The sequence below is a fragment of the Odocoileus virginianus genome, chromosome 26 (assembly GCF_023699985.2).
Source record: "Odocoileus virginianus isolate 20LAN1187 ecotype Illinois chromosome 26, Ovbor_1.2, whole genome shotgun sequence".
In the NCBI taxonomy this organism is placed as follows: Eukaryota; Metazoa; Chordata; class Mammalia; order Artiodactyla; family Cervidae; genus Odocoileus; species Odocoileus virginianus.
The window spans coordinates 35,981,445-36,008,084 of NC_069699.1; the positions used below are offsets into that span (position 1 = coordinate 35,981,445).

Sequence of the window (26,640 nt, forward strand, 5' to 3'; positions counted from 1 at the left end):
CTGGGGATCTTCCAGACCCAGGGATTGAACCTGGGTCTCCCGCACTGCACGTAGACTCTTTTATTGTCTTGAGCCACCAAGGAAGCCCTAGTCACAGACAGTAAGTAAATGAATGGGTGTGGCTGTGTTCCAATAAAACTTTACTTATGAAAACAAGGCAGTGGGCCAAATCTGGCCCACAGATTGTATTTCCTGACCTCTGATTTCAAGGACAGTGGACACATGCCAGGCACCCTTCTCAGTCCTTTCCCTGTCTTAAAGCATTTATCATTAATACGAGGCAGATACTTTCATAATCATCATGCCCCCAGGTAAAACCTCAGGGACAAAGAGAACCAACTTCAAAGTGCCAACTATAGTCATGTGAACACATGAGATGACTCTGCAGTCAAATAATAATCTCTTTGACCTTCAACAACAAGAATGGCAAGAACCAAAAAAAAAAAAAAAAAAATCCTCATGAGATTAAAATTTTTCCCAAGGCAGAGGACATCTAGTTGATCATTTTGCCCTCAATACCCAAACTAGCACTTATTAAGCATTTGATGGATGGACACTATGATCGAAGGGGTTTAAAGTTCACTTATACAAAACAGGCAAGAACCCCTCAAATCATATCAATTCATCTCTCCTCCATCTCTTTGCTGCTGGATTATAATAACACAGACAGCCATTTCCAACTAGTATACTTTGCTACCAATGTTCCTTGTGCTAGGATGTCTTCTTCCAAAGTCCATGGAAGATATTTTCAGGAGATTCAGCCATTAAGTCTTGGACAGAAAGTTCAGGCTAAGCTCTTTGCTTCAAGGATAATCAAAATGGTGTTGGAGTGATGATGAAAATATGGTCCTCAAGTATTTCTTCACTTGCCCCTTCAACAAGTCTATATGATGGGCTTCAATCAACTAAAAGATGCAAATGGTAACCCTGGCCAAGAACAGAGCAGGAGCTGGCCTGGGAGTAACAATAGGCAGTCTGAAGTCACGAAGACCTTGGTTCAGGTCACCCAGGTACTGCCTGCTTTCCTTGCCTTTCTAGGTAATGGGGAACATGAGAGTTGAATCTCCGAAGGCTTCTAGAGGATTTAGTGATGGCTGCAGGGCAAATCACACACCCTGACCTGGTGCAGAGCCAGCATGTACCAGCACATTAGCAGTGAGGAGTCTCTGCTTTCAAACCTGTCACCTGCCACCCCATCCCCTTGGTTTCTGATTTATTTTTTCTGAATTCCACAAGGAACTATTGGCTTCCAAAGTCATCACTCAATGATACAACCCCGAGATAGCCACAGTTCTTTCCTGGGTCTTGCAATCAATTTGTAGAGAGAACAAACTACGTGTCAGGGGTATTTATGATAAAAAGTTTGTAAAAACAAAAACGCTGTTTGTTTGCTGTGAGGCCACTTGGTACTTGATATGTCCCAGAAGAAAGCACTGTCTGCATCTCTGACTTTCTAATGCTCATCAGTGTCTTCTCTGATGGTGAACTTTAACACACATGCAGACAGGAGCACAGACATAAATGTCCTGCTGACCAATAATCCTAAAGTGAACCCTGGACTGACCACCACTCTGAACATGAAGAGACCTGCCACCCCTTCCCAGGGTCAGGTCCTCACCATTCTCCTTCCCCACCCCAGAAAGTAACCACCACCCTTTACTTTTAAATAATCACTATTTGCTTTTCTTATACTTTTACCACCTACATGTGCACTCCTAAACAACAGAATAGGTCTTCCCTTTCTTTTTAAAAAAGTTTTATTTTTTAATTGGTAGAAAACTGCTTTACAATGTTGTGTTGGTTTCTGGTTCCCCACCCCTACCTTTTTTTTTTTTTTCCACTGGGGTGAATTGTTTCGTTGTATGACCACACTTCATTGTATTTATCCAGCTTGCTAACAACAGGCATCAGGGGCACTTCTGGGTTTTGGCAGTCAGGAAAAACAATGAATGCCACATTCTCATACACAGCTCATGGTGTGCTTTCATCTGAGATTTTCTAGGGGACATATACAGCAGTGCAACTACTGAATTAATTCGACTAGACACTGCCAAACCATTTCCAGGAGACCTGAGAATTGCTGGCATTCATATCCTTGCCAACACTTGATATGGTAAGGATTTTTAATATTTGACTACCTGGAGCATGGTGCCAGATTATTTTTGATCTTTGTGAATGTAGTATCTTTGAGAAATTAACATAATACACATGTGCTATTCTTTAGTTTGCAAATGGTCAAATGCACGAATCTAAGGGGACAGCATGGTAAATGTTTATACTATACTTATGACATCTAATCATTTCCCAGATCTATAATACTGTTACTGCCTGGGAGATTTCTTTGGGTCCTTTCTCATTTAATATATGTATGCTTTAACCCCATTATTCTGCCTCTTATTACCAAGATTAGTTTTGTCTATGTTTGAACTTTACATAAATAGAACCATGCAGCACATGCTCTTTCATTTTTGTGTGAATCAAGTTCATCATTTTACATTGCTGTAGACTATTCCCTCATTATGAATAGACCAAACCTTGTATATCTAGGCTCCTCTTGGAGGACATCTGGGCTGTTTCCACTTGGGGACCATTATAAACAAAGCTCCTGTGTACAAATGCTTCTGTGGCCATTTCTCTTGGGTACATACATACATGCGGAATTGCTGGCTCAGAGGGGAAGGCTACACAGCCTTTAGAAAGGCTGCACCATCTGCAGTCCCCACAGTACCTGTCCTAGAATGTCAACAGTGCTGTGCTCAGGGCTAGTTTTTTTTAAAATAGTCTATCTGTGGCAGTGGCAGCTGACAAGACAGCCTACCCACCACTTTAGAAGGAATTAAGATTGTTTCAGGACTGGAGTCTCTTCCAGGTTAGGGTCGATCATGGACACCTCAATCCTCGCAGGTAGGATATGGAGAATAGAACAGATATGCAGAACACACCAGATCTCACCACTGAATGAAAACCCTTGGCTGGCAGTCACATAGATTTGCAGAATTTATGTCATCACTTCCCTTTCTGCGAGGTGCCTAGATTGAGTCTAGCTATTCTTGGACTTCATCCATAGACCTGGTGAGTGGATGATGAGTATCCCAGAGTAGGAGAGAAGACGAGTAAAAAATACCCTCTAAGTGAGCCCAGTGAATAAACTAGTCAGTTAGGGGAGGCGTTCTGCAAAGAAAGTTTTGATCTTTCATAGACTCAACTTCCGCTGTGCTGAGTTTTAACAAGAAAAGCCTGTAGGAGCCTCATTGTGTGACACCACTAGAAAGGCATTCTCAGGTGATAATGTATGTGCGCTTTCACTGATAACTTTCTCAGAAGTGTGCAGGAAGGGAAGACAGAGAGAAGAGCCATCTCATTGTGCCTGATGGCTGAGGCAATTTCTAACTGTCTTCCTTATGTTTCCTGTGAATGAGGTCGATACCTTCCTGCTCATTACAGTAGTACATTCAGTGGAAGAAGAAATCACAAAGAGCAAGGGGATGACAAAAGAGAAATAGACTGTCAAAGCTCAGGACTTCCCTGCTGGTGCAGTGGCTAAGAGTCTGCACTCCCAATGTAACGTTCAGTTCCTGGTCAGGGAACTAGATCCCACATGCCACAACTAAGGTCCTGCATGTCACAACTAAAGATCCTGCATGCCTCAACTAAGACACGGCACAGCCAAATACATAAGTAAATAAAAATGAATGTCAAAAAACACCAAATTAAAAAAAAAAAGTTAAAGGTCAACAATCAAACTATCACTACTATCAAAGTTCCTTCCAAAACAAACCAAAAAACCCAAATCTTTCTTAGATAATTGACAGGAGGGAATGGTTTGTCTTCCGATGCCCGACAGCATTCTAGACTAGGTGTATGTCGAGTCTGCTGGATTTTCTTTGGGTAGATATTATAATAAAGAATAGAAAGACAATCTGAAAATTGAAAGAAAAATAAAACATCCCTTTTCACTGAAAGATTATACAGTGTCTATTTCTTAGCACTGGTCAATTGGGTATAAACTACTTATAAGGGAATTGGTATGTTTTTATACTAATTCAGGGTTTTATACCAATTCAATTTTTTTTAATGGGTTTTGAAAAAATTAGAATTCAGACTAACTTCTTTGAAACCAATTATTTCTATCAGGTGTGGCTGCTCACAAGTCCTGGTTCTTACATACAAAAAGCATTGTGAATGACTGAGTCAGTGCAGTGAATATGATTCACAATTTCTTTCCTTTCCAGCAGATGCTAGTGGTAGTGTAAATAAATTCTCTGATTAGATACAGTTTAGTGCTTCAATCTGTGGCTCAAGGGATAGACAGGACCAGAATCAATGGCAAATCACCTCTCTTCATTCTATTTCTTCACGCCTCTCAAGTTTGTAAAAATCACAATTTACATAGAAAAATGAACCCTTAAGACAGCGCACTTTCCGCTGCCAAGAGGTTTCCAGGTTTCTCTCCCCAGCATGAGAAAAGCCAGGTCTCAGAGCTCAGAGTCTCAAACATGCCACCTCTATGCTGGTGCTGCTTGAAACCTTAGGCTCCCTTCTCTGCCTGGACAATGTTTATGAACTCTTTAGGTCTCAGGGGTCATTTTGTCTGAGATGCCTGCTCCGTAATCCCAAGTCTGAGTAAAGTCTGTAATTACATATTTAACCTTGGTCTCTCCTGACTGCCTATAAACTCAGCTGTGCTCTCTATGCGTGGCTTCATGGTGTACTTGTAGGTGCTTAATAAGTGCGCACAAAAGGAGCAAGCAGCGCCTGTAAGAAGCTCTGCACATTTGAAAAGTGAGAGGCACAAGTCATCAACCTTTTGGCAAGGTGATCAGGAAAACGTCTTTGGAAGGAAAATGTGAACGGCTGGACCAGTCACGGGAGAAGCCCTAAGATCTTCCTTCTAGAGACAAGCTGCTGTGAGGAGGCTTGTCAGCCGCTGTGCCTCCAGGGAGACCGGTCATGTTAGGATGTTCTAGTCAGTGACCACATCAGGTAAGGCGGGGTCACTCCTGCACAGAGGACTCTTCTTACGGGCAGCCTTATCTTTGGGGTCCTCCGAGGGCCCAGCCGAAACTTCCTCAGAGATGCTTTCAGCCAGTCCTCTGAGCTTCCCTCTCTTTGGAGGTGTCAGACCTGTGTTGGGGTTCTAATGCTCTCCCCACCCACTCCCGCTCCCTCTCCTCTTTATCCTTTCCAGGCAGTCCCTTCCTACCAAAACATGGCCTGCCCTTGAAATCAATCTTGGCATCTGCTTCACAGGGGACACCAGTGACCACAGGCCAGTGGTTGGCTAGTGCAACCAAATTCCTCATTGCTATTTCAGCTGGAGGAATAGGTAAGAGTTTTCCTATTAAAAAAAAAATTCACTTAACGAGAAATTAACATTCTAAGATTAAGACTCCCAGAGCTGAGGAGATAAAAGACAATGGTGAACTGGAACAGAAATCCGTATTGATTTCTTCTTTGTGCAGGTCTCTATCATCGTTCCCAAGCCAGACACTCTGTGAAGGGCATGATTATTTATGTCTCATCACATTAACAGAGCATTCAAATCCCTCATAGGACCTTCAACTCAAAACACTTCTAGTTCCAAGAGAAGCTTTTTTATTTTTTTAAAAAAAGCAATTTCAGATGTTTCTTCTCTTTTGGAAGAATGACAGAAGTGATGGGAGTTATCAAAATGTGAGTCAGCCACACCCAGGAACAGAGGGCAAAATCCAAGTTTCCAAGATATTATCCTACTTCTTTTTCTTCTCAATGAAAGCAAAGCCTATGCAGCCTTTAGTTCCTCCTCTTTTTTTTTTTTCCCCAATTTTATATTTTGATGTTTTTCACCTATTTGCATCTTCACTTGAGTCACTCTTTTGGCTACCATTCCTGAGGATGTTAAATACACATGGGTTCTGCTCCCGTGAAGCTTACACTTTAGGAGATAATACAGGGTAAATGGGCTTCCCTGGTGGCTCAGTGGTAAAAAACCTACCTGCCAATGCAGGAGGTACAAGAGATGACGGTTCGACCCCTGGGTGAAGAAGATGCCCTGGAGGAGGGCATGGCAACCCACTCCAGTACTCTTGCCTGGGAAATCCCACGGACAGAGGTGCCTGGGGGCTTACAGTCTCGGGGTCGCCATGAGTCGGACACGACTGAGCACACTCACACAGGAGTAAATAAACAACGCTAATTCAGACACCTTTAAGAGCTTCAAAGAAAGACACCTAAGATGAGATGACAAGGAATGATGGGAGTAGGGAGCCAATGGGGAGTTGGGTAGGATACAGGAAGAATTGTCTGAGGAAGCAAGATCTGAACCAAGACCGGAAATAATTAGAGGAAGACACCTGGGTTCTGAATTGAACTTCTCTGGCAGAGGAAACAGAAACAGCAGATGCAAGGACTGGAAGGGGTGACACTCTGGGCAGAATAGGGGGAGGGGGTGGCATTCACCTTCTCCTGGGTCCCTGAGGGCTGACCTGTGTCCGTCTTCACCAGTGCATCAGTCCAGTGATCAGACTGAGTGGGCATGCAACACTTCTGCAGAATAAACAAGTCAACTTACTCAGAGGGGCTCAAGAGGCAGCTGTTGATCCAGCCAGGAAGTGGAAAAGCCGAGGTCCCCACCAAGGCCAGTCCGGCTCCAAAGCCCACACTCTCCCCCCACCACAAGGCCCTGATGAGACCTGTGCTGGAACATGGAAGGCATCCTCTCCCAGAATGGCTGGGACTCCCTCCCGGGCTAGGTCCCTCCATTCGCAGAAGTGACTTTGCGGTTCCTCACCTCAGCTTGGCACACGTCTGGGTGCCCTTTGCAATATATGTTACTTAACATAATCAGGATAAAAGCCAGACATTAGAAACCTTGATCCGAGTTCCACAACAGGGCATGATGAATAATTCAAGGAAGCCCTAGCGCTACGCCAGCCACATGTGCCCAAACCAAGAGCAGACTTTGATCAGAAGACTAAAGCTGAACCAAACATACTCACAAATAGGAATGCTCAAGCCTTCCTGTTAAATATCAATGATTAATAAACAGATTTGGGGAAGAATAGATATATGTATATGTACGGCTGAGTCCTTTAGCTGCTCACCTGAAACTATCACAGCATTGTTAATCGGCTGTACCCCAATACAAAAAGTTAAAAAAGAGCATTTCCAGATTTTAAGAGACAAAAGAAACACATTCCCTTGTGTGTCAAAGAAGAAATCTGTCCACCCCTCCAGGGGATAATGACTTCTGAGTTACACTGACATGAATGCTGACTTCTAAAACTTTAAAAAAAAAAAGTAGTAGTAGTGAACTTCCTTTGCAGCTATTTTTCGCAGGTCTCCTCTGACTTTTCAATTAGGAGGCAGAGTTGAAACCACATCATGGGCATCCCTGCCAGAAGAGGTACCACATTCCTACACATAACAGCCTCTTAGAGGGTAATTGTGGAGAATGACAAAGGATAACACCATCATGCCAGCCTGCAGCTCATGAACCAAAGGATCACAATGCAGTGCGTTTGCTGAGATCTGGGGACTTGGGGGCTAAACGAAGCCTACTGCTTCTCTCCAACATATGGAATCTCCTTCACTGATCATGGTGGAACCAGTGACAGGTGACACAGACCCATTCAAGTGCCACAGCTGATGGAGCACTTCCTTTTAGGCTGAAGAAGAGGTCCCTGTTTCAAAGATTCTAGAGTTCTTTGTGGGGTGACTGCATTATAACAAGAAGAAGAGCCAGGGGGAAGGAACGCCTGTCCATCATTCAGTACATTTGAACCCCCCCAAACTCATCATCTACACAATGGGCTGGAATTTCAAGAAGCTGTTTCATCAATGGAGATTTCCAGGGCATCCTCTGAGAAACAGCTCAGAGAACACAGCATGTTGCCCGTGACACCAACATCCTGTGCATTTTTGAAACTGTTCAGAGTACAATGCAAATCTCCTCCTATACTGTTATCAACATCAAGTCTCAAGGGGCAGATAGCCTAAGAGTTGGCAAAAGTGTTTTGCTCCCTAAGGGAACTGTCCATACCACCTACTTCCCAGGTTAGTGTGAGGAGATTTCTTCAGAAATGGAGAAGCAATGGAAATTTCCTACAGTGAAGACCTCAATGGGGTGTTTTCAACTCATCCTACTTTTCTACATTTACTAGGTTTATTCTTGCTACCTGCTGTACGATTGAACAGTTCTAAGAGCAGAAGAATTAATCCCAAATCCTACTTGCTTCCACTGAATATTGAAAACTGGTTTTGTTTACCTGAGAGAAAGCTGGTCAGATGTTTGTTAAGCTCGGCAGAGTTGGCTAATGTGGAGAGACACCCTCCCAGAAAGGTGTGAAGATGTTTTATCACAGCCACGGAGGTGAAGGGGAGATTTATTATGGTTACTAATGCTACTTCTGTCAATGTCTTTGGAATTCTAATTAGATTATTAAAACTTTGCAAATCATTACATTACATCTCGACTCCACACCTCCCCATGACAGGGTACTTTTGAAATTAGACGATCCTGATGTCATAGGTAATGATGCATTGCCAATAATAAAGTTGCAGGGAAATTCCTCCAATAAAAAAAGGTTGGGTAAGACAGAACCCATCTATCTTACTTTCCCTCCCAGTTTTATGCTTAAGGATAAGACATGTCTACTGCACAGAACACGGCCCAGCATTTTCCATTCCAGTAGCTGATGGTACTTGTTCACATGCAGCAAAGCTTAATGACTTGTCAGAGTTACTTAAACTTATTCCCCAAAATCTCAGAGGCAAATCAAGAAATTCATAAATGAAAAGTTACTTGAAAAGGGAATCAATTTAGGATAGCTATGAGGCAGGTGGCAGGTTCAGTGTGTATGAATGGTACCTCTTAAGAGGTTCTGATTTATAACATATGCATTCTGAGTGGTACCTGAAGAGAAACAAATGGCTTACTGTTAACCCAGATCCATTTGCAGGTAATAAATGGGTGTGCTCTTTACCCATCAAATAATGGCTCTCATGCCCTTCACCATCAGGGCATGAGGAATGGGTGTCATGCTCCGTCCTCTGCAAGATAACCCACTCCTTCAGGTGGAGACCTTAGCCCTCCCCACCCCAGCCAAAGGGAAGTGTGCGCAGCTGCCTTACCATGATGGACGACGCCCTTCAACCCGTGGATAATAGGATCCAGTGCGGAATTGTCCCGTGGACTGACCTATATGGAAAGGAAACATGACTGGTTAAATCTGTTCTGGCATCAGACACAAGGGTCTCAATTTAATCTTCTAAAGAGAAGGGGGGGGATGCTATCGAGCAAGCTGCCTGGATCTCACATACACCATGCCTCTCACCAAACACGGGAGATTTATGACATCATAAAATCAAGTGAGGAGGGCTAAATCAAAAGAGAGAAACTTCTCAGAATACATCAGAACAGGAGAGAAACACTGTTGTCCCAGCAAGATCTTAAAAAACAAGCTGACTTTCCCCTTGCTTTGTTTTATTAAAAGTAGACCACAACTGGCTAAAAATTCATTGAAAGTCATCAGAGAGCAATCCATCATTGACCGAATATTTCAATACCTTTTTGTGATTTTTCTCTTCTTTTTTGAAAATGGATTTGTTCCCTGCCAGCCTTCTCTCCTTTTCTTGATCCCAGTCCCATGTGCCTTAACTTATGCTCAAAGAGGCATTTCTAAGAGTCACTCAGGCAGCGGAAACAGTGAGGAAAGGAGCTCAAAGAGACAATGTCTCCAACCTTGATTCCCCACTGGAGCTTACTTTTTTAACCTTTTTTTTTTCTTTCTTTCTTTTTTAAAATTTGGCCATGTTGTACAGTTTGCTGGATATTTCAGTTTCCAGATCAGGGACTAAATGCAGGCCACAGCAGTGGAAGCGCCAATGCTAACCATTAAACCACCAGGGAACACCCCTTCTCCTCCTCCTGGAGTTTTTAATCCCCTCAAATGTCAAGCTTCTTTGATCCGGACTCACATACTTTCCCCCTCACTTTTGATACTGCTCAGTATAACTCTCAATATTCTCTTTTCCAGAAGATTAAAATTTAACCAGCATGTTATAATTTTGGTTTTTAAGTTCTTTTTTTGAGACACATATTGAAATAGCAACAAATGAAATGATTTGTGCTTCCAAGGAATTCAGCAATGGGGAGCAGGGGAAGCGAGCAGGGCACACACGCATCAGGACTGGCCATTAATCACATTTAGGATCTTAGGGCATGAGAATCAGAAGGGCCATGATATGATTTTCCCTGCTTTTGTGTATATTGAACTTCTTCCAACTGAGTTTCTCCAAATCCATTATCTATGACCAGTGTATCTCCTGAAACTTCTTTTTGTTTCAGGGATGCTATTTACATTTAAGCCACTTCTAACATAATGAAGTTGAGATATTGATGAACCTTTCAACATGTAGCAAGATCCAACTTGATGTTTCCTGGTTAGTCCAGGGGAATCCGGGGCCGCCGTAGGTTAAATTTTAAGGTAACTGAAAAAATGAGTGCACCTCTTCCTCCCTTGCAATTCTCCTTGTCTGGTTGCCAATCCTAGTTTGCTCTCTAATAAGAAGTCATACTTCGCAATGCCCTTCTCTCTTCCGCCTCAGCAGTGGCTCAACTGGAGGCATTTTTACCTATCTCCCACTCCCCATCTCCACCCAGGAGACATGTAGTCATGTCTGCAGACAATGTTGGTTGTTATGAGTAAGGGCGGCGGGGGTGGGGCTATGAGCATCAAGGGGGCAGAGGCAGGGCTGCTGCTAAACATCCAGTAACACTCAGAAAAATGCAAGGAATTAACTAGCCCATGATTCCAACCACGCATTAAGTTCAGACAGAAACACAGAATGGATGCTCTGAGTTAACAGTGATTACATATTAATGTCTGGAGCCCTGAGTTATGACTAAATTCAAACACAGTTGTCACTGTGTATGGGGCTATGTTTATAGACTAATAAAATGAGGTGGAATTTGGCACTACATCAAAAAGACTACAAGTATAAAAAAAAGGGATCTCTGTATCAGAGCACAATGGTAGAAATCCAGAAGCTGTCATGAGTGTACTTCCAAAAGAGCCTGAGGGGAAGCTCAAACCAGGGGTTTAATACACCGGTTGTAGAACAAAACATTCCTGAAAGGCAAACATCCACAGAACACCACACAATGGGGAAAAAATCATATCTGCACCACAGCATAGACTAATCAAAAATTTTAAAATTTAACCAAAATGGAAATACAATTCAAGAATGCAAGATAAGAGAGTCTATCAGTGAATAGCCAAACTTTAAGAGTGATAGAATAAAGCAAGACTCCAGACAAACACCCCTTATCAAATTGAAGTTACAGACAAAAACATGGTCCCCCCTCTCCCTTATCCAGATTCAGGCTGCTGAACATGTTAATGCCGGTTCAACTACTTAAAGTTATTCTAATGTATATGGGAAATGGCAAATGGCCACCAACTCCTGACTTCCCTGTCACACACACTTTGGAAAGGTAATTTTCTACTCCTCTCATCAAGAGTGCAGATCGATTTCTCTACTCTTTGAAACTGGGCAAGACCACATTTGCTTTGGCCAAAAAGACAACAGCAGACACGATGCAGAGAGAGGCTGTCAGGTGCAAGGGTTTATACTGTCTTGTTAATCTTTGAAATATGGAAACCACCAGGTGAAGAATGCCAGGCTAGCTACAAGAGAGGACAAGAGACCACAGGAGTGGACACAAGCAGTCTCAGCTGAAGCCATCCTAGACCAAGGCCAATGACCAGACAGGAGAGTAAGTCTATTTGAGACCATCCAGCCTTAGAAGGACCAACTGCAGTCTGCAAAGACCAGCCAAGTTGGCCTTGACCAGAAGCACCAATGAACTAATTGGGATCATTTACTGAAGAGCAACATTTACCTCAGTTTCATGACTGTGTACAGAGGTGGAAGATGGGGGACAGGCTGTAATATCAACCATTTTCTTTTTTTTTTAACCATTTTCTTAATTAATACACTTTGCTTATTTATGGCTTGTCTGGATGGTTTCTCAATGAGATCTCACATCACAAGACACAACATTTACAATCAACTTAATCAACTTATGAGCTGCTACAAAATGGTGTTACCCTTCTTTCACTGTGGCAACATTTAACAGATACTCTGATTTTCTTTCCTATTTTTTGGCCACACCCTGCAGAATGTGGGATCTTGGTGCCCTAACCATAGATGGACCCTGTGCACTCTGCGCTGGAAGCGTGGGGTCTTAACCACTGGACCACCAAGAAACTCCCCTGGATACTCTGATTTTTGATCCCAATAATAGGGGTGTGTTCTGTAATGAGGGGAACCCTTTAATGCATTTAGGCTTATCAGATGATGTGAAAGTTCAGAGAGAGAAAGTGTTCTAATTCCTTGTGACTTACATCCACCAATAATGTTGTAGCCCATGAAAAAAGAAAATTACCTGGCACCCTAATCCGCCTTCAATTTCTGATTGCTTCTGACTCTATCATCTCTGTCTTTGATTACTCAAGGCTGGTCTCATTCAGGCTCAAGAGCCAGACTCTAGATTCTAAGCAATCCTGAAAATGAAAAGCCTTCTGCAATGTCCATTTACCTACACAGCTTCTATTGCTGGTGTATATGGTTGAGGTTTAGAAGACGGACAGAAAGAGGGAGAAAAAGGAAGATTACTGGCTGGTCAAAATAACTTACTAATAATACGGAACCTACTTTCCAGTTCATGTCTTGGATTTAAAAATCGGGATTAGAATCTTAACAACATATTAATAAGTGGGTTTGTTCCAAGAAGGCATAAGACTAACTTGAAATAATCTCTTCCACTCACTGCTTCAAGCAATGTGCCACTTAAAAAAACCTCAGAGACATTAACTAAGCAATTTGGGCAGCTCTGAAATATGCCTACAGAGAAGGTGTACAAGGTGACTTCTGATCTCTGCCCAGGATAGAGGAGGCTAAGGGATGGGGGAAGATGGAAATCTTAGAGCTTCAGTGCCTTCATCTGTGATATGGGGATACAATCTCATGGTTTTTTTTTTTTTTTTAATGATAAATTTAAATTTTTTTAAATTTTATGTATTTATTTGGTTGCACCAGGTCTTAGCTGTGGCAGGCAGGATCTTTCACTTGGAACATGTGGGATCTAGTTTCTTGATCAGGAATCGAACCAGGCCTCCTGATTAGGAGCTCAGAGTCTTAGCTACCAGATCACCAGGGAAATCCCCAATCTCATCAAGTTATGAGAAAGCAAAGTATGAAGCTTGGGGTATAATGCTGAGTCCAAATGCAACATTCCATATGGGCTGCACAGGACTGGGTAACAACCTGACCCAAACACTCAAATGTAAATGAAGGTCAAACACCAGCCATCTTATCCCTGAGACTTCTTAATGCACTTGGATCTAAAAGCAATAATACCTCCTTGAGTTCAATTTTCAAAAGATGCAAATTTGACATCCACTCCATTTCGTAATATGCCGCTCCCGCTAAAACCACACAAGGAGTTTTCCTGGCTTTTGAAATTTGCTTCCTTCCACTTCAGAGTCAAAGAAGTTATGTGGTAATATGGAGAAGGCAGCAACTGCCCAAATGAGCCTGGAATGGACACGGCTTTCCCTGAGGGTAGTCCTTCGCTGCTCTCGTTGCAAAACGCAGCTTCGGGCACTCCCAATTCGGAGCAGCTTTCATGGCTGCTTTTAGTCATCTTCAAGAGGACAGCATGCAGAAGCAGCAGAGGGCTCTGAATTAAAGCTTTTAAGTTATATCTTTGGATATAACCAGAAGACATAGGGATATCAGCAATCCAGGAAACCATGACATGTAGGTTTGGGCAAAAGGGCAAATTTACATAAACACGGATGATGCCTAAACTTCATAAAATTTTCTTTCTAAATTACAGCTGTAAGGATTCAGCCAGCTGTCAATTAAGTAACCAAGTTACTGATAATCTCCAGAGATGTCTCTCTATAATCTAGGCTCTATAGGCAGACATGCATTTATTCCTGCTGGAAGCAAAACGACATGGAAGTAGAGAGGCCCTGCCAGACTGAGTGTGTCTGCATTCGGAGATGAGCTGCCATTTACTTTTTCCATCCACTGTGCCATGTGGCCCTTGACTTGGATCCTAATAATCTTCAATCTATCAAGTCCTGGCCATCTGCTGAATAGGATGGCCAAGACAACCTAGCTGCCTTGAATCCGACATCACCAGCTGCTCCGTTAGTCCTATAAACGTCATATCCAGCCAATACCCTCACGTGGGAAAAGGGATTTATGCCTGCTGAGGGCGAAAGGCTACACCATTAACCACGGCTATGGGGGCAAGTGACAAACAGCAGGCCCGGAGGCTCTGCATGTCCTTCCTGAATTGCAGCAGTGATGATCCATCCACAATGATGGTTAGCAGGTAACTGTGAATTCAGAACCTAAAGCGTTTATCAAGAAAAGGGCAGGCATTTCTCAGGTGATCAGATTTCAGCTCTGATTCTTCTCTTCACCCACAACTATCACTTCAAGAGCCACACAGCAAGGATGCTACAGCTTCTTCCATTCTGACTCCAGCACCTTGGGTACCACTCACCAGAGTTCAAGTTGTTCTTAAGATGTTCCTGACAAAAAAAATTTATAACTTGGCTATTTTTACAAAACTGCATTCCAAGTTAAGCCTTATCCAGAGACAGAGCACTGACCATATTCCTTTATTAATAAAGAGTTGTATCCAACTCTTTTGCAACCCCATGAACTGCAGCCCACCCGGCTCCTCTGTCCATGGGATAATCCAGGCAGGAATACTAGAGTGGGTTGCCATTCCCTTTTCCAGGGGATCTTACCGACCCAGGGATCAAACCCGGGTCTCTGACATTGCAGGCAGGTTCTTGACCATCTAAGTCAATAAGGAAGCCATTAATAAATTAAATGCTTGTCAATAATTTCAGAATATATCCACATTCAAGAAGATAAGAGCATAAAACTACTAACACTGTTGAAACAATGCTGATCTATATTGAACTATACTGATCTATGTAACACTGATCTATATTGAAAACATCACTGTTTGCTTGACTCTCCTTTTTAATACAAATATGGCTTTTCTTCTTGTACACCCTATACTCTCAGTTTCTAAGGTAGAAATTTCTTTTTCCCTTTTGACATCACAATAACATTTTCTACTCTCTCTGATTCTCTCTGGACTGTCACTGATGCAGTGGGATTGCAAAAAGTGGAATCAGAGGTATTCAAGTGCATCTGGCACCCCACACTGCCATAGAATAAAGTCAAGGAGAAAACAGAGACACAACCCAGAAGGAGTCATGGCTGATGAAGAAGAGTTCTGAAAGGCTGCAGGACTTCTGAAATGAATGACTTTAGTCTCCTGATCAAGTAGTGGCAAGTAACCAAGTAAGAATTCCTGAGCAGGAGGCTCGGATTAACTTCAAATCAAAAATTTCCAGAATCATAGTTAAGCCTAATCTAATAGATATGCAAAACACCACAGAGGTGTCTCACCAGAGAAGGAAGACTTCCTGTCAGAGGGAAAGGTCACGGCCCCGTATCATCATCTATTTTCCAGCACGTGACAGGACACACTCCTGGGACTGGTTTCCATCAGCAGATGAGAAAATTCCTAACTCCTCAGCCAGGCGAAAGGATTAATATGAAAAAGCAACACAATTATAAATGCTAATAAAATTCACCCTCCTCACTTCCAGTGGCCCTTGAGCATGGACACATGCTTACTTCCTGTTAATTCATAATATTCATGGAGACTAGTCAATTCACAACTTATTCATCTCCAGAGAATTGAGGTGCATGGCCAGAGAAGGCTACAGATTAAATAAATTTAAAGCTCTTGGTCTGCTTAAACTGACCACTCTCTATCCCTCTGTTCCCACCTCCCCAGCTCACCAGAGGGTTTACCACTTAATTGTCAGACTTGGCTTGGAGGAGTCTATTACTGGAAAAGCCAACCCGGCAGGGTGACAGGGAGGCCCAGGAGCGAATCTGCACGACGGCAGATCTTGCCAGCAGCAAGCATGCCTACTGTCAATATAGGCGATTTCTCATTTTCATGAGAATCAAACTGCCCTGGGCTCGGTCTGCAGTGCCATTTCCTCTAGCTGTGGACTCACTCAACACTCGGTTTCAAAGCCAAAGCAGAAGAAAGGGAAGGAGTGGGCAGACAGGGGCACCTGGCAAATGGGACTTCCACAGGGGCCCACATGGTGATTTTTGTCCTTCTTTGTCTTTTTAATGCATTGTGTTTCAGAGCCAAGAAGATAGTGGGGGTGGCGGGGCTGGGGGGTGTCCCTGAGCCTGCCTGTCCTACCCCTGCCAGCCTTCTCAATGTAAAGGCTGCTGTTGTACCGGGAAGAAGCAAAAGAGAAATTCCAAGCCAGCAAAGTATGACCCAGAGTCTTAAGCTACTGTTTCACACAGATGTTCTCATGACCTTTGAAATTAAATAAACAAAACAAAAAAAAATTGAGAAGCCTGGGGCAAGAGAAGCTTATTTCAGATTCAGTGCCTTGCCTGCAAGTTTCTCTTGATTTGGTATCGCAATGTTGGACAATGTTGACTTTCTCTTGCTCATAATCCTGCCATGCACTGAAAAGCTCCAACAATATCAGAGGCTTGGGGAGAAAGCAGAGCCGACTGTCTCCACATGTAGCAAGTGACTTCAACTAAAACACATTAAATGTGAACTCTCATCCCTGGTTTTCCATTCCCTTGAAGCAAAAAGCTGCTCAGGGCAGTCCATTTACAAAAGACTCAGAATCCAGGAAGCAGGATGTGGGGACTGTTTTAAATCCCCACCACATATGCAGCAAGAAAAACATAAGGAGGCAAAGCATATGACCCTTTCCTTGAAGAGATTCCTCCTTAGGAATAGGTCAGGTCATCATTTTGGATAAACTTTAAGTCCAGTAACCAAAGATCCGAATGGCATTGTGAAGGATGGGGGAAGGCTATATAAATATCACACTGGTATCATATATAAATTATTAAAACAAACCTTGCTCATCTTATAGCTAAGTATGTGATGGCAGGGTGGGGGAGAGGGGAAATGATAGGATCTCTTTAGCTCAAATCATCAGAACCCACCTCTTATGATCATTTACTCAACACACACGCATTGAGTGCCTGTTGTATGCTGTGACAGGCTGACTCTAAACGAATCTCCCAATGATCCCCACTCCAGGTACTCAGACCCTAGAAGTCTCCACTCTCTGAGGCCAGGCTGATCTAGTGGCCTACAGGAAGTCCCCCATATATACAAGCTAGTTCTCTTCCGAGAGTGTGTTTTCAAATCCAATTTGTTTGTAAGTCCAACAAAGTTAGCCTAGGTACGCAACTAACACCATCAGCTATATAGTACCGAACTGTAATAGTTTCATAATACTTTACAAACAATACATAACAAACACAAAAGTAAAGAAAATGTCTTTAATCTTACAGTTGTAGTTGCTCTTTAGAGGCTAAGTCGTGTTTGACTCTTTCTGACACCATGGATGCTCTCCTATCAGGCTCCTCTATCCATGAGATCCTTCAGGTAAGAATAGAAGAGTAGGTTGCCATTTCCTTCTCCAGGGGGTCTTCCCAACCCCAGGATCGAACCTGCATCTCCTACATTAGCAGGCAGATTCTTTACCACTGAACCACCAGAAAAGCCTCAATCTTACAGTACAATACCTTGAAAATTACAACACTACAGTATGACAGCTGACAGACAGTGGCATGTTTGCATCTTTGAACACTGTAGGGGTCTTACTGTATTTTACAACAGTAGAATGAGGCAAAAGCAAAGGGAAGTCATTTCTATGATCAGGCAACAAGGGATTCTAACCTCCATCTCGCTAGCAGACTGTCACCAGTCCCTACTCAGCTGTGAAGAACACAACCATGCTAGAGGGGCAGGTGTGGCAAGCAACTGCAGGCAACCGACGTCCTCAGGAAAACAGCCCTGGAAGAACCGAATTCTGCCAACAACCCAAGTGAGAATGGAATGGATCCTTCCCCAGCTGAACTTTCAGATGAAACACCTGCCCGGCTGACACCCTGATTGCAGGCTTCTGAGAAACCATGAAGCAGAAGGCTCACAGAGACTGTGAGATGGCAAATGTGTGTTGGTTTAGCCTCTAAGCTTCTAGTAATTTGTGATATAGCAGTAGATACACACATGTCAAGAACAAGGCACTGGGATATGATACTGGACAAATCATGATGTTTATCCTTTCAGAGCTGAGAGTTTAGCTCAAACTCACATAGATGGGATGAGCACCCAGGATTCCTCATAGAATCCACACTTCGTCACTGTCCTCACTCTGCACCAACAATTAAAATGCAGCTCCCACCCTTCTGAGTAAACCCTTATCCCTTTCAGACCTAAGCTGCTATGTTACATCACAGCTCTAGAGTTTAAGGGGAAGCAATATGTTTAGAATCTAAGTTCTAACCAGGAAAATGTGGTAAAAAAAAATAATAATCAGCAATTCTTAAACAGTGTCAATAGTCATTGATAACACATTGTGAGTGAACAGTTTTCAGTAGCTATCTTGTTTAAACAAACATAGAAAACCAGTAAGTGGCAACACAAAACCTAATGCCTTCTTGATGAAATCTGTTCCTGGGCAAGGTGCACAGTGAAATGCATGGGTGTGAGCAGCTGCTGTTTCTAAGTCATGGCAAGCAAGCCAAGTGCAAACTAATTACACATCCCGATGCCTTTTTTTCTTTTGGAGGGGGTATTTCTACTTTCTGCTTTGTTTGGAGCACTGAATGATTGCTCCTATAGTGTAGTCTCTGAAGATTGATTAAGTAGCAATCCACTCTCCCAAGCAATACCTCAAAGGGCATTTCTTCCAAACCACATGCCCACGGGAGGGCTTTGATGTCTGTGACTCTAAGGTGCCTGTTCCTTGTCATGATCCTCTAAAATCAACCCCTGAACTGTTCTAAACATCCCGCTTCATCCACCAATAAACCGGTGAAAACTGCTTTCAGCAGACATTGTTAAAGCTGTCAGAGTGTCTGATTAAAGAGCCTTCGCTAAACAACATTTTGGTGGGGAATACAAAAAGATTATTTAAGTGGACAAATGTCTTCAAATCCATAAATTAAAGAAATTCCCTCTAAGTAAGTGATATCTCTCAATAAAAGCAGCCCCATCTCAAGGAGGACACAGATGGATAGTAACTGAACAGTTTGGGCTTTGTATTTAAAATGCACCTGAGTTCAGCAGAAGATAAAATTAAACTGCAAAAAGTAAAGACAAAAATCCTTCCCAGCAGGCCTTGATTGATAAAACGTGCCATTTGTAGCAGAACAAAAGGGAAAAACAGAAAGTTTGTTTCCAGCAATCACTGCCTCACTGGGCCAACTTTCTCTCCTTTGAGAAAATAATACGACTTCCTCACAGAGCATGTAGTCTACTTATTTAAGCAACAGTACTTCAGGATTTTTGAATTCTTCCAGTATCTCAGCTGGAAAAAATGGCCCCAGTGGGGTAAGTGCAGGTAACATTTAACCAGGATGAAGCTTATTTTATACAAACAGCTGTTGACAATAGCCTGAGAATAAGTCACTCCTTAAAAACAATGCAAATACCTCTCCTGGAGTTGAATGTCATGAACTTACCCGAAACAGCAACTTGGGTTTCTAACACTAGTGCTGTGACTAAGCACAGAGTTTTGGAAGCTAGGTTGGTAGACCCAGGATTGAAACTTAACTCTTCCACTTAATAGCCGTATGCTCATGGCACTGGTGGTGGTGGTTTAGTCGCTAAGTTGTCCGATTCTTGTGATCCCATGGACTATAGCCCGGCAGGCTCCTTTGTCCATGGGATTCTCCAGGCAAGAATACTGGAGCAGATTGCCATTTCCTTCTCCAGGGGATCTTTCTGACCCAGGAATTGAGCCTGGGTCTCCTGCATTGTAAACAGACTCTTTACCAACTGAACTAAGTGCCTAGTCACTCAATGGGACTCATGCTTGTGGGAAAGTCAATTATAATCTCACTGTGCCTCAGTTTCCTCATGAGTAAAATAAGACTATTCCCCCATAACCTCAGAGTGTGGTTAAATTAATGTTTAGCACAATGACTAGTATGTCCAAGATTCTTTACAAAAGTAGATAAAGCCTTACTTGCCCCCAAAGAGGTACCATGACCAGGCACACACAAACATACACAAAGATGCAAATAAGACTCTACTTTGGGTTGCAGACACACCAACAGTTTGGGCAATTCCAAGCTAAATTCCCTTCTCCAGGGCATCTTCCCAACCCAGGGATCAAACCCATGTCTCCTGCATTGCAGGCAGATTCTTCAGCGCCTGAGCCATCAGGGAAATCTAACAATACTGGAGTGGGGAGCTATCCCTTCTCCAGGGGATCTTCCCAGCCCAGGAATCGAACCGGAGTCTCCTGCATTGCAGGCAGATTCTTTACCAGCTGAGCTACCGGGGAAGCTGCAGCCATGAAATTAAAAGACACTTGTTCCTCGGAAGAAAAGCTATGACCAACCTAGACAGCATATTAAAAAGCAGAGACATTACTTTGCTGACAATAGTCTGTGTAGTCAAAGCTATGGTTTTTCCAGTAGTCATGTATGGATGTGAAAGTTGGACTGTAAAGAAAGCTGAGTGTCAAAGAATTCATGCTTTTGAACTGTGGTGTTGAAGAAGACCCTTGAGAGTCCCTTGGACTGCAAGGAGACCTAACCAGTCCATCCTAAAGGAAATTAGTCCTGAATATTCACTGGAAAGACTGATGATGAAGCTCCAATACTTCAGCAACCTGATGTGAAGAACAGACTACCTGGAAAAGACCCTGATGCTGGGAAAGATTGAAGGTAGGAGAAAGGGATGGCAGAGGATGAGATGGTTGGATGGCATTACCTACTCAACAGACATGCATTTGAGTAAGCTCTGGGAGTTGGTGATGGACAGGGAAGCGTGGCATGCTGCAGTCCATGGTGTTGCAAAGAGTTGGACGTGATAGTGACTGAACTGAACTGAAGCTAAATTCAGTTGATCATGACCCTTTCACCTTCATGTCAAAATTCCAATGCAATAAAATGGTATCTTTCAACCCAGTAGATTAATTGCCAAAACTGGGAATTATTTTGACTCCTCCTTCCCTTTCCATACCTATGATGATGCATCAGAAAGTCCAGAAGACTCTGTCTCCTAAACACGACTTCAGCTGGTTCACCTTTCTCCAGCTCCTCCATCTCACTCGAGCCCAGGCCAGCACCACCCTGAACCTAAACAAACACTGACTGCCTTACCTAACTGGTTTCCCTGATTTCTTTACAGCATCCTCCAGGCAGTCCTTCTCTTTACAGCAGTTATGCCAATGGTTCTCCCCTGGCAGCCCACTGCTATCATTTCTAATCAGTTTTCAGAGAAGAACAGAAACAGACAACCACAGCTGTTCCGACTGACCTGAGCTGTGGTCTGGGCTTCTGGGTATTTAAAAGCTCTCTAGGTGATTCCGAGAGTCACTGAGTTAGAATTATCTATTACTTATGATTATTTTTAGTTTGTCTTGTATGATCTGAGTTCTCCCAGCAGAGATCGACCCTGTGCCCTCTGCAGTGGAAGCATGGAGTCCTAACCACCGGACTGCTAGGAAATTTCCCAGAATTATCTTTTAAAAAGTAAATCCAATGACAACACAGCCCTGCTTAGAAGTTCACCAGGATCTGGGCCAAGGTCACCTATAGATTCTTATTGCAAAGTCTTAATTCTCAGTCCATGGTTCACTACAGTCCAGCCTCATTGGCCTCCCTCCTCTTCTTGAAATACCCTGAATATTTCACTGCCTTCAGGCCTTTCCCCACTGATCCTTGTTGAGAATGTTCCTCATTCAGCTCTATGCAGGACAGTTTTCACTTTTCAGACCTTGGTTAAGTCTGATTCTATCAAGAAACCTTCCCTGAGCGCCCATCCGAACTGGCCCATCCTATATATATGTTAACCACCACTCTGCTTAGCTCCCTGCAAGCACCAATCTCTCTGCCTGTCAATACCTGAATGAAGGTCAAGGGGTAGCCCAGGTGGTCAGTGCATCAGAGCCAACCTAGGATGAAGGGTCCAAGAAATTCAAGCCGGTCAGAGGTCCTCACCCCCTCCATATGTCACCGAGCTTTCACCTATAACACCTGCTCTCTCATAGCACTTACTCTACTTTAATGACCTATTGAAACACCTATTTTCTAACTGTCCTCCTGACTGTCTCCCTGAAGGCAGGGCTCATACTTTCAAATGACAAATTGAGATTATAATGGAATAACCACAGTTCAGGCATGCAAAAGTGTAATGGGGCTGTCATTGAGAATCTGGTCTCAGACATATCATTGTACCACTGAGAACTTAAACTTTCTCTGAACTGTACCAGACCAATGGACACCACCAGGCCTATTCAGAACACCAGTCAGCTGCAACCTGCTGGTCTCAAGGTCTCTCCTTTAAACTACGAACCATTTCGGACCCCAGTCAACCCTTGCTTAACAAGCATCCTTACTTCTTGTCAGCACCAGTTATAATTCTTGATTAACAACTCACGTAACTAACTATAACTTTATGATGTTTTTTGCCTTTAAAAGCCTCATTTTATAGCCAAATGGAACACAAGTCAAGTGTTCCATAAATCTGTGTCTCTCAGGCTACAGTCCCAGCAAACCCCAAATAAATCCCTTTCTATTTCAATCTGGTCCCCGTTTCTGAAAATTTGGTCAATGCATTCTTTAATTTGATTTTGTATTACCAGCTTCATTTTAGTGCATAGAGTAGGCACTAACAATGTCTGTTTTACTGAAAGCAAAACATGTAGTCATTGAAGAGGTGAAGAAGGGGAAAGAAAAAAGGGAGAAAGAGTTTAAGGAAAACTTTAACCAGGGTATCTAGAGAGCTGAGAGAACTCTGGGATTTCTGATTCAAGTCCTGGTTGTATGCTGGCTGTGTGACCTGAGGTTAAGTGACTTATTCGGACGTTTCACTGAGATGGGCTTTCATTTTATTTTTTTTGAAGGAGGTTTTGAAAGCTAAAGTCAAAAAACAAAATTCAAAAGCAATGATAATAGGAGGAAGAGGAGAATTAGTAAAGGACAGCTAAAGCAAGTTGCCCGCTTTCTTTTTTAACAGATTGCAATTTACTCCTAATTAAACATGGTCTTCAGAGTCATGTTGCTTTGGTTCAAATCAAAGTGCCATCAATGATGAGATGTGACAGGGGTCAGCAAACTCCAACTGATCAGCAAACTATAGCCATTGGGACAATCCCACCATCTATGTTTGTAAATAAAGTTTTATTGTAACACAACCCTGCCCATCAGTTTACATACTGCCCATGGCTGCTTTTGCAGTCAGTATAAGACAGCATGGAGCAGTTGGCACAGAAACTTCATGACCTGAAAAGCCAAAAACATTGACTACCTAGCGCTTTATAGAAAGTTAAAGAAGCCCAGTTTTACACAAATAAATTACTTAACTTCCCTTAAGCATCAGTTTCCTGGACCTATGAAATGGAGATACTAACAGTATTTTCTTAACAGAGCTGTTGAGACAGTCAAATGAGATAACCCACGTTAATATACTTCACACAGTGCCAAGCATATGTGAACTAAATAAATTCTGAATAATAAATAAGCAATGAACTTCATCCCTTCAACCATCTAACTATACTCATTCATTAATTCACTCAGTAACTCATACATTCAACAAATACTAAGCATCTGACAAGTGCCAATGATTGAACTAGAATATATCTGACTGCGGATATATCTATCACATGAACAAAAGCAAAAAGAAAAGAAAAGAATGAAAAATATCTATCTGCAACGTCCTCACAGCCTGGGAGTTATGAGATACGAGTATTAGCAGTTACAGTACTAGCACTATGTCGACAAGACTTTGACTTTTGTTTTATTGAAGACGCACTGCATCAGGAAGCCTTTAAAAAATCTTTGGGGGAATGACTGACTGATGGATGGTTGTTACAAAAGGTTTAACTTCCAAGTAGGGAGGCTTCCAATGATGGTGTGAAACTGCCCCAGTTTTCTGATGTCGTAGATGAACTGTGTCTATCTGTAAACACCACATGAAAATCGCCCAAAATCTAGAGAGAGATTTTCACAGGTGGTGTGTTACTCAGATCTTGGTATCACTGCTAAAGTAATTCCAAAGGCTAAGAGTGCACTGTGAAATGTGAGGGTTGTTTTCGAACATTAAATCTGCAGAGTTCCACACTGTGATGCGAGGCGCAGTGTGATAATTCTGTTGGCAGAACAGCGTGGAGAATGAGCCACGGAAAGCAGTCTGTTAGTGAACTTGCAGAGGTCCCCTTTAGGCACTCCAGCTTTCTTACAACTTCAGATAAAATCTTTGGAAACGCTACTGCCTTCTCCAAAACAATCTAAGCCTTAGTAAATTTTTTTTTTAAATTTTTTATTTTGTGTTGGTGTACAGCTGAATAACAATGCTGTGATAGTTTCTGGTGAACAGTGAAGGGACTCAGCCATACATACACGTGTCTCCTATCTCCCCCAAACCCCACTCCTACCCATGGCGCCGCAGAACACGGAGCAGTTTCCCACGCTACACAGTAGGTCCCTGCTGGTAATCCATTTCAAATATAGCACTGTGTACATGGCCATCCCAACCGCCTTAACTATCGCTGCCCTCCTACCTCTGCGGGCAATCACAAGTGTGTTCTCTAAGTCTTTGAGTCTGCTTCTGTTTTGTAAGTAAGTTCATTTGTTTCATTTCTTTTTAAGATTCCCCACATTAGAAATGTCATGGCATTTCTCCTTCTCTGTCCGACTTACTTCACTCAGTATGACAATCTCTAGTCCTTCATGTTGCTTCAAATGTAACTCTTATGACTAAAGCTGGTCCTTTTGAATTATAATTGGGTGACAAAGGTTCTCACAAAGCCAGAGTCTCAGGGTGTATGTATCCTTGCCAGGTGTCACCAGAAGGGAGAGCCTGCTTGGAGAGTTCCCTCGTGAATGTAGTATATGCGCTTCAGGATATGGGTGCAGCGATGCATAAACTGGTTCCTCTGGAACTTCAGTATTTTAAAGTTACCTCCTGTGTATAAGCTTCTCAAGGTTGTCAGATAACTGATCCGCACATAAGTTGGATGCCAGTAAGAGGTCTCATTAGGCATCGACTCTGAGATGCAGAGGTCCATAGATTAAATCACCCTTCACAGACACTGGGGCCATGGATGAAATGTGTGCTGTGATTTACTTTTTAGGTTGATTTTTAACTGAGATGTAACACAAAATAGTAAAGTACACAAATCTTAAGTGCACAGCTGTATGGATTTTCACAGACATAGAGACACATCTCAGTCCAAATGAAGCCAGATATTTCCAGTACCCCAGGGGGCTCTTTTATGGCCCCCTCCCAGCAGGCAGCCCCATATTACACATGTGGAATAATGGAATTATACACCAGTCTCTTGAGGGACTGATGTTGAAGTTGAAACTCCAATACTTTGGCCACCTGATGCGGAGAGCTGACTCATTTGAAAAGACCCTGATGCTGGGAAAGATTGAGGGCAGGAGGAGAAGGGGACAACAGAGGATGAGATGGTTGGATGGTATTACCAATGCAATGGACAAGGGTTGGGTGGACTCCGGGAGTTGGTGATGGACAGAGAGGCCTGGCGTGCTGTGGTTCATGGGGTCGCAAAGTGTCGGACACGAGTGAGCAACTGAACTGAACTTGTTTCACCCACTTTCACTCATCACTGTATCTGTGAGATTCACCCAAGTTCCAGGGAAGAGTAGTTTGCTCTTATTCCCTACTACAGAGAATTTAATCATATTAATGTACGATTCCTTACGTATCCAATACTCTGTTGTTTCAGTGGGCAATTATTTCTCTGTCATATAAACCATCACCAATTTCAGGCAGTTTATGGAAAGAAGGTTTTCAGTCAAGAAAGCACATCATGGTGGGGTATAATATTTCAGGAAAGCAAGGATCACAGAAACGACACTGAATTTGACTTTTGTTCAAATGGTATCTAGGTCACGATTCTCAATCAGCACCTTGACCATGGCAGTCAGGAGAGCATCACTGTCAAGCTCAGGGACTGTTAACAAGAGTTGGGCAGAACGTTAGCGTTTAGGCTGCCTGACTGACATGGGCAAGCCCCTTAACCTTGAGACTCAATGCCTTCAACTTCGAAGAGAATCATCAGTAACCTCTTACTTCTGACATTAAAAGAGATGCAATCATTCATGCTTTAAATAAGCAACTTCAACACTGGTTATTTCTGTATAACAATAGTACAATATATACAATATACCTGGAAAAGTTGTTTTCAGTAAAACTGATTGACAATTAAAAACATCACAGTAAGCTTATTTTTTAAAACATTTTATCATTCTTACTCTATTAAATTAAAAAAAATTTTTTTGGCCATGCTATATGGCATGTGGGACCTTAGTTTCCCAACCAGGGATCAAACCCTTTCCCCCTGCATTGGAAGCACAGAGTCTTAACCACTGGCCCTGCAGGGAAATCCCACAGTAAGCTTATTTCTGAACATCTCTCTCACTTACACTGTCTCCCACTACAGGAATGTGCCTTGGAACCACCAGTACTGTGTCTGGCACAATTACACTCCATAATCTAAGTTG

The 26,640-nt window shown here is 42.7% G+C and overlaps 1 protein-coding gene across 5 annotated transcripts in view; it reads right to left on the reverse strand.

Moving 5' to 3' along the window:
* Window positions 1-26,640, reverse strand: part of PTPRG (protein tyrosine phosphatase receptor type G) — a 751,060-nt gene that overhangs the window by 164,154 nt on the left and 560,266 nt on the right. For all 5 annotated transcript variants that reach the window (XM_070455761.1, XM_070455762.1, XM_070455760.1 and 2 more), the window contains one exon: window positions 9,112-9,178. In XM_070455761.1, the coding sequence (XP_070311862.1) occupies window positions 9,112-9,178 (67 nt within the window). The remainder of the gene's footprint in view (window positions 1-9,111; window positions 9,179-26,640) is intronic.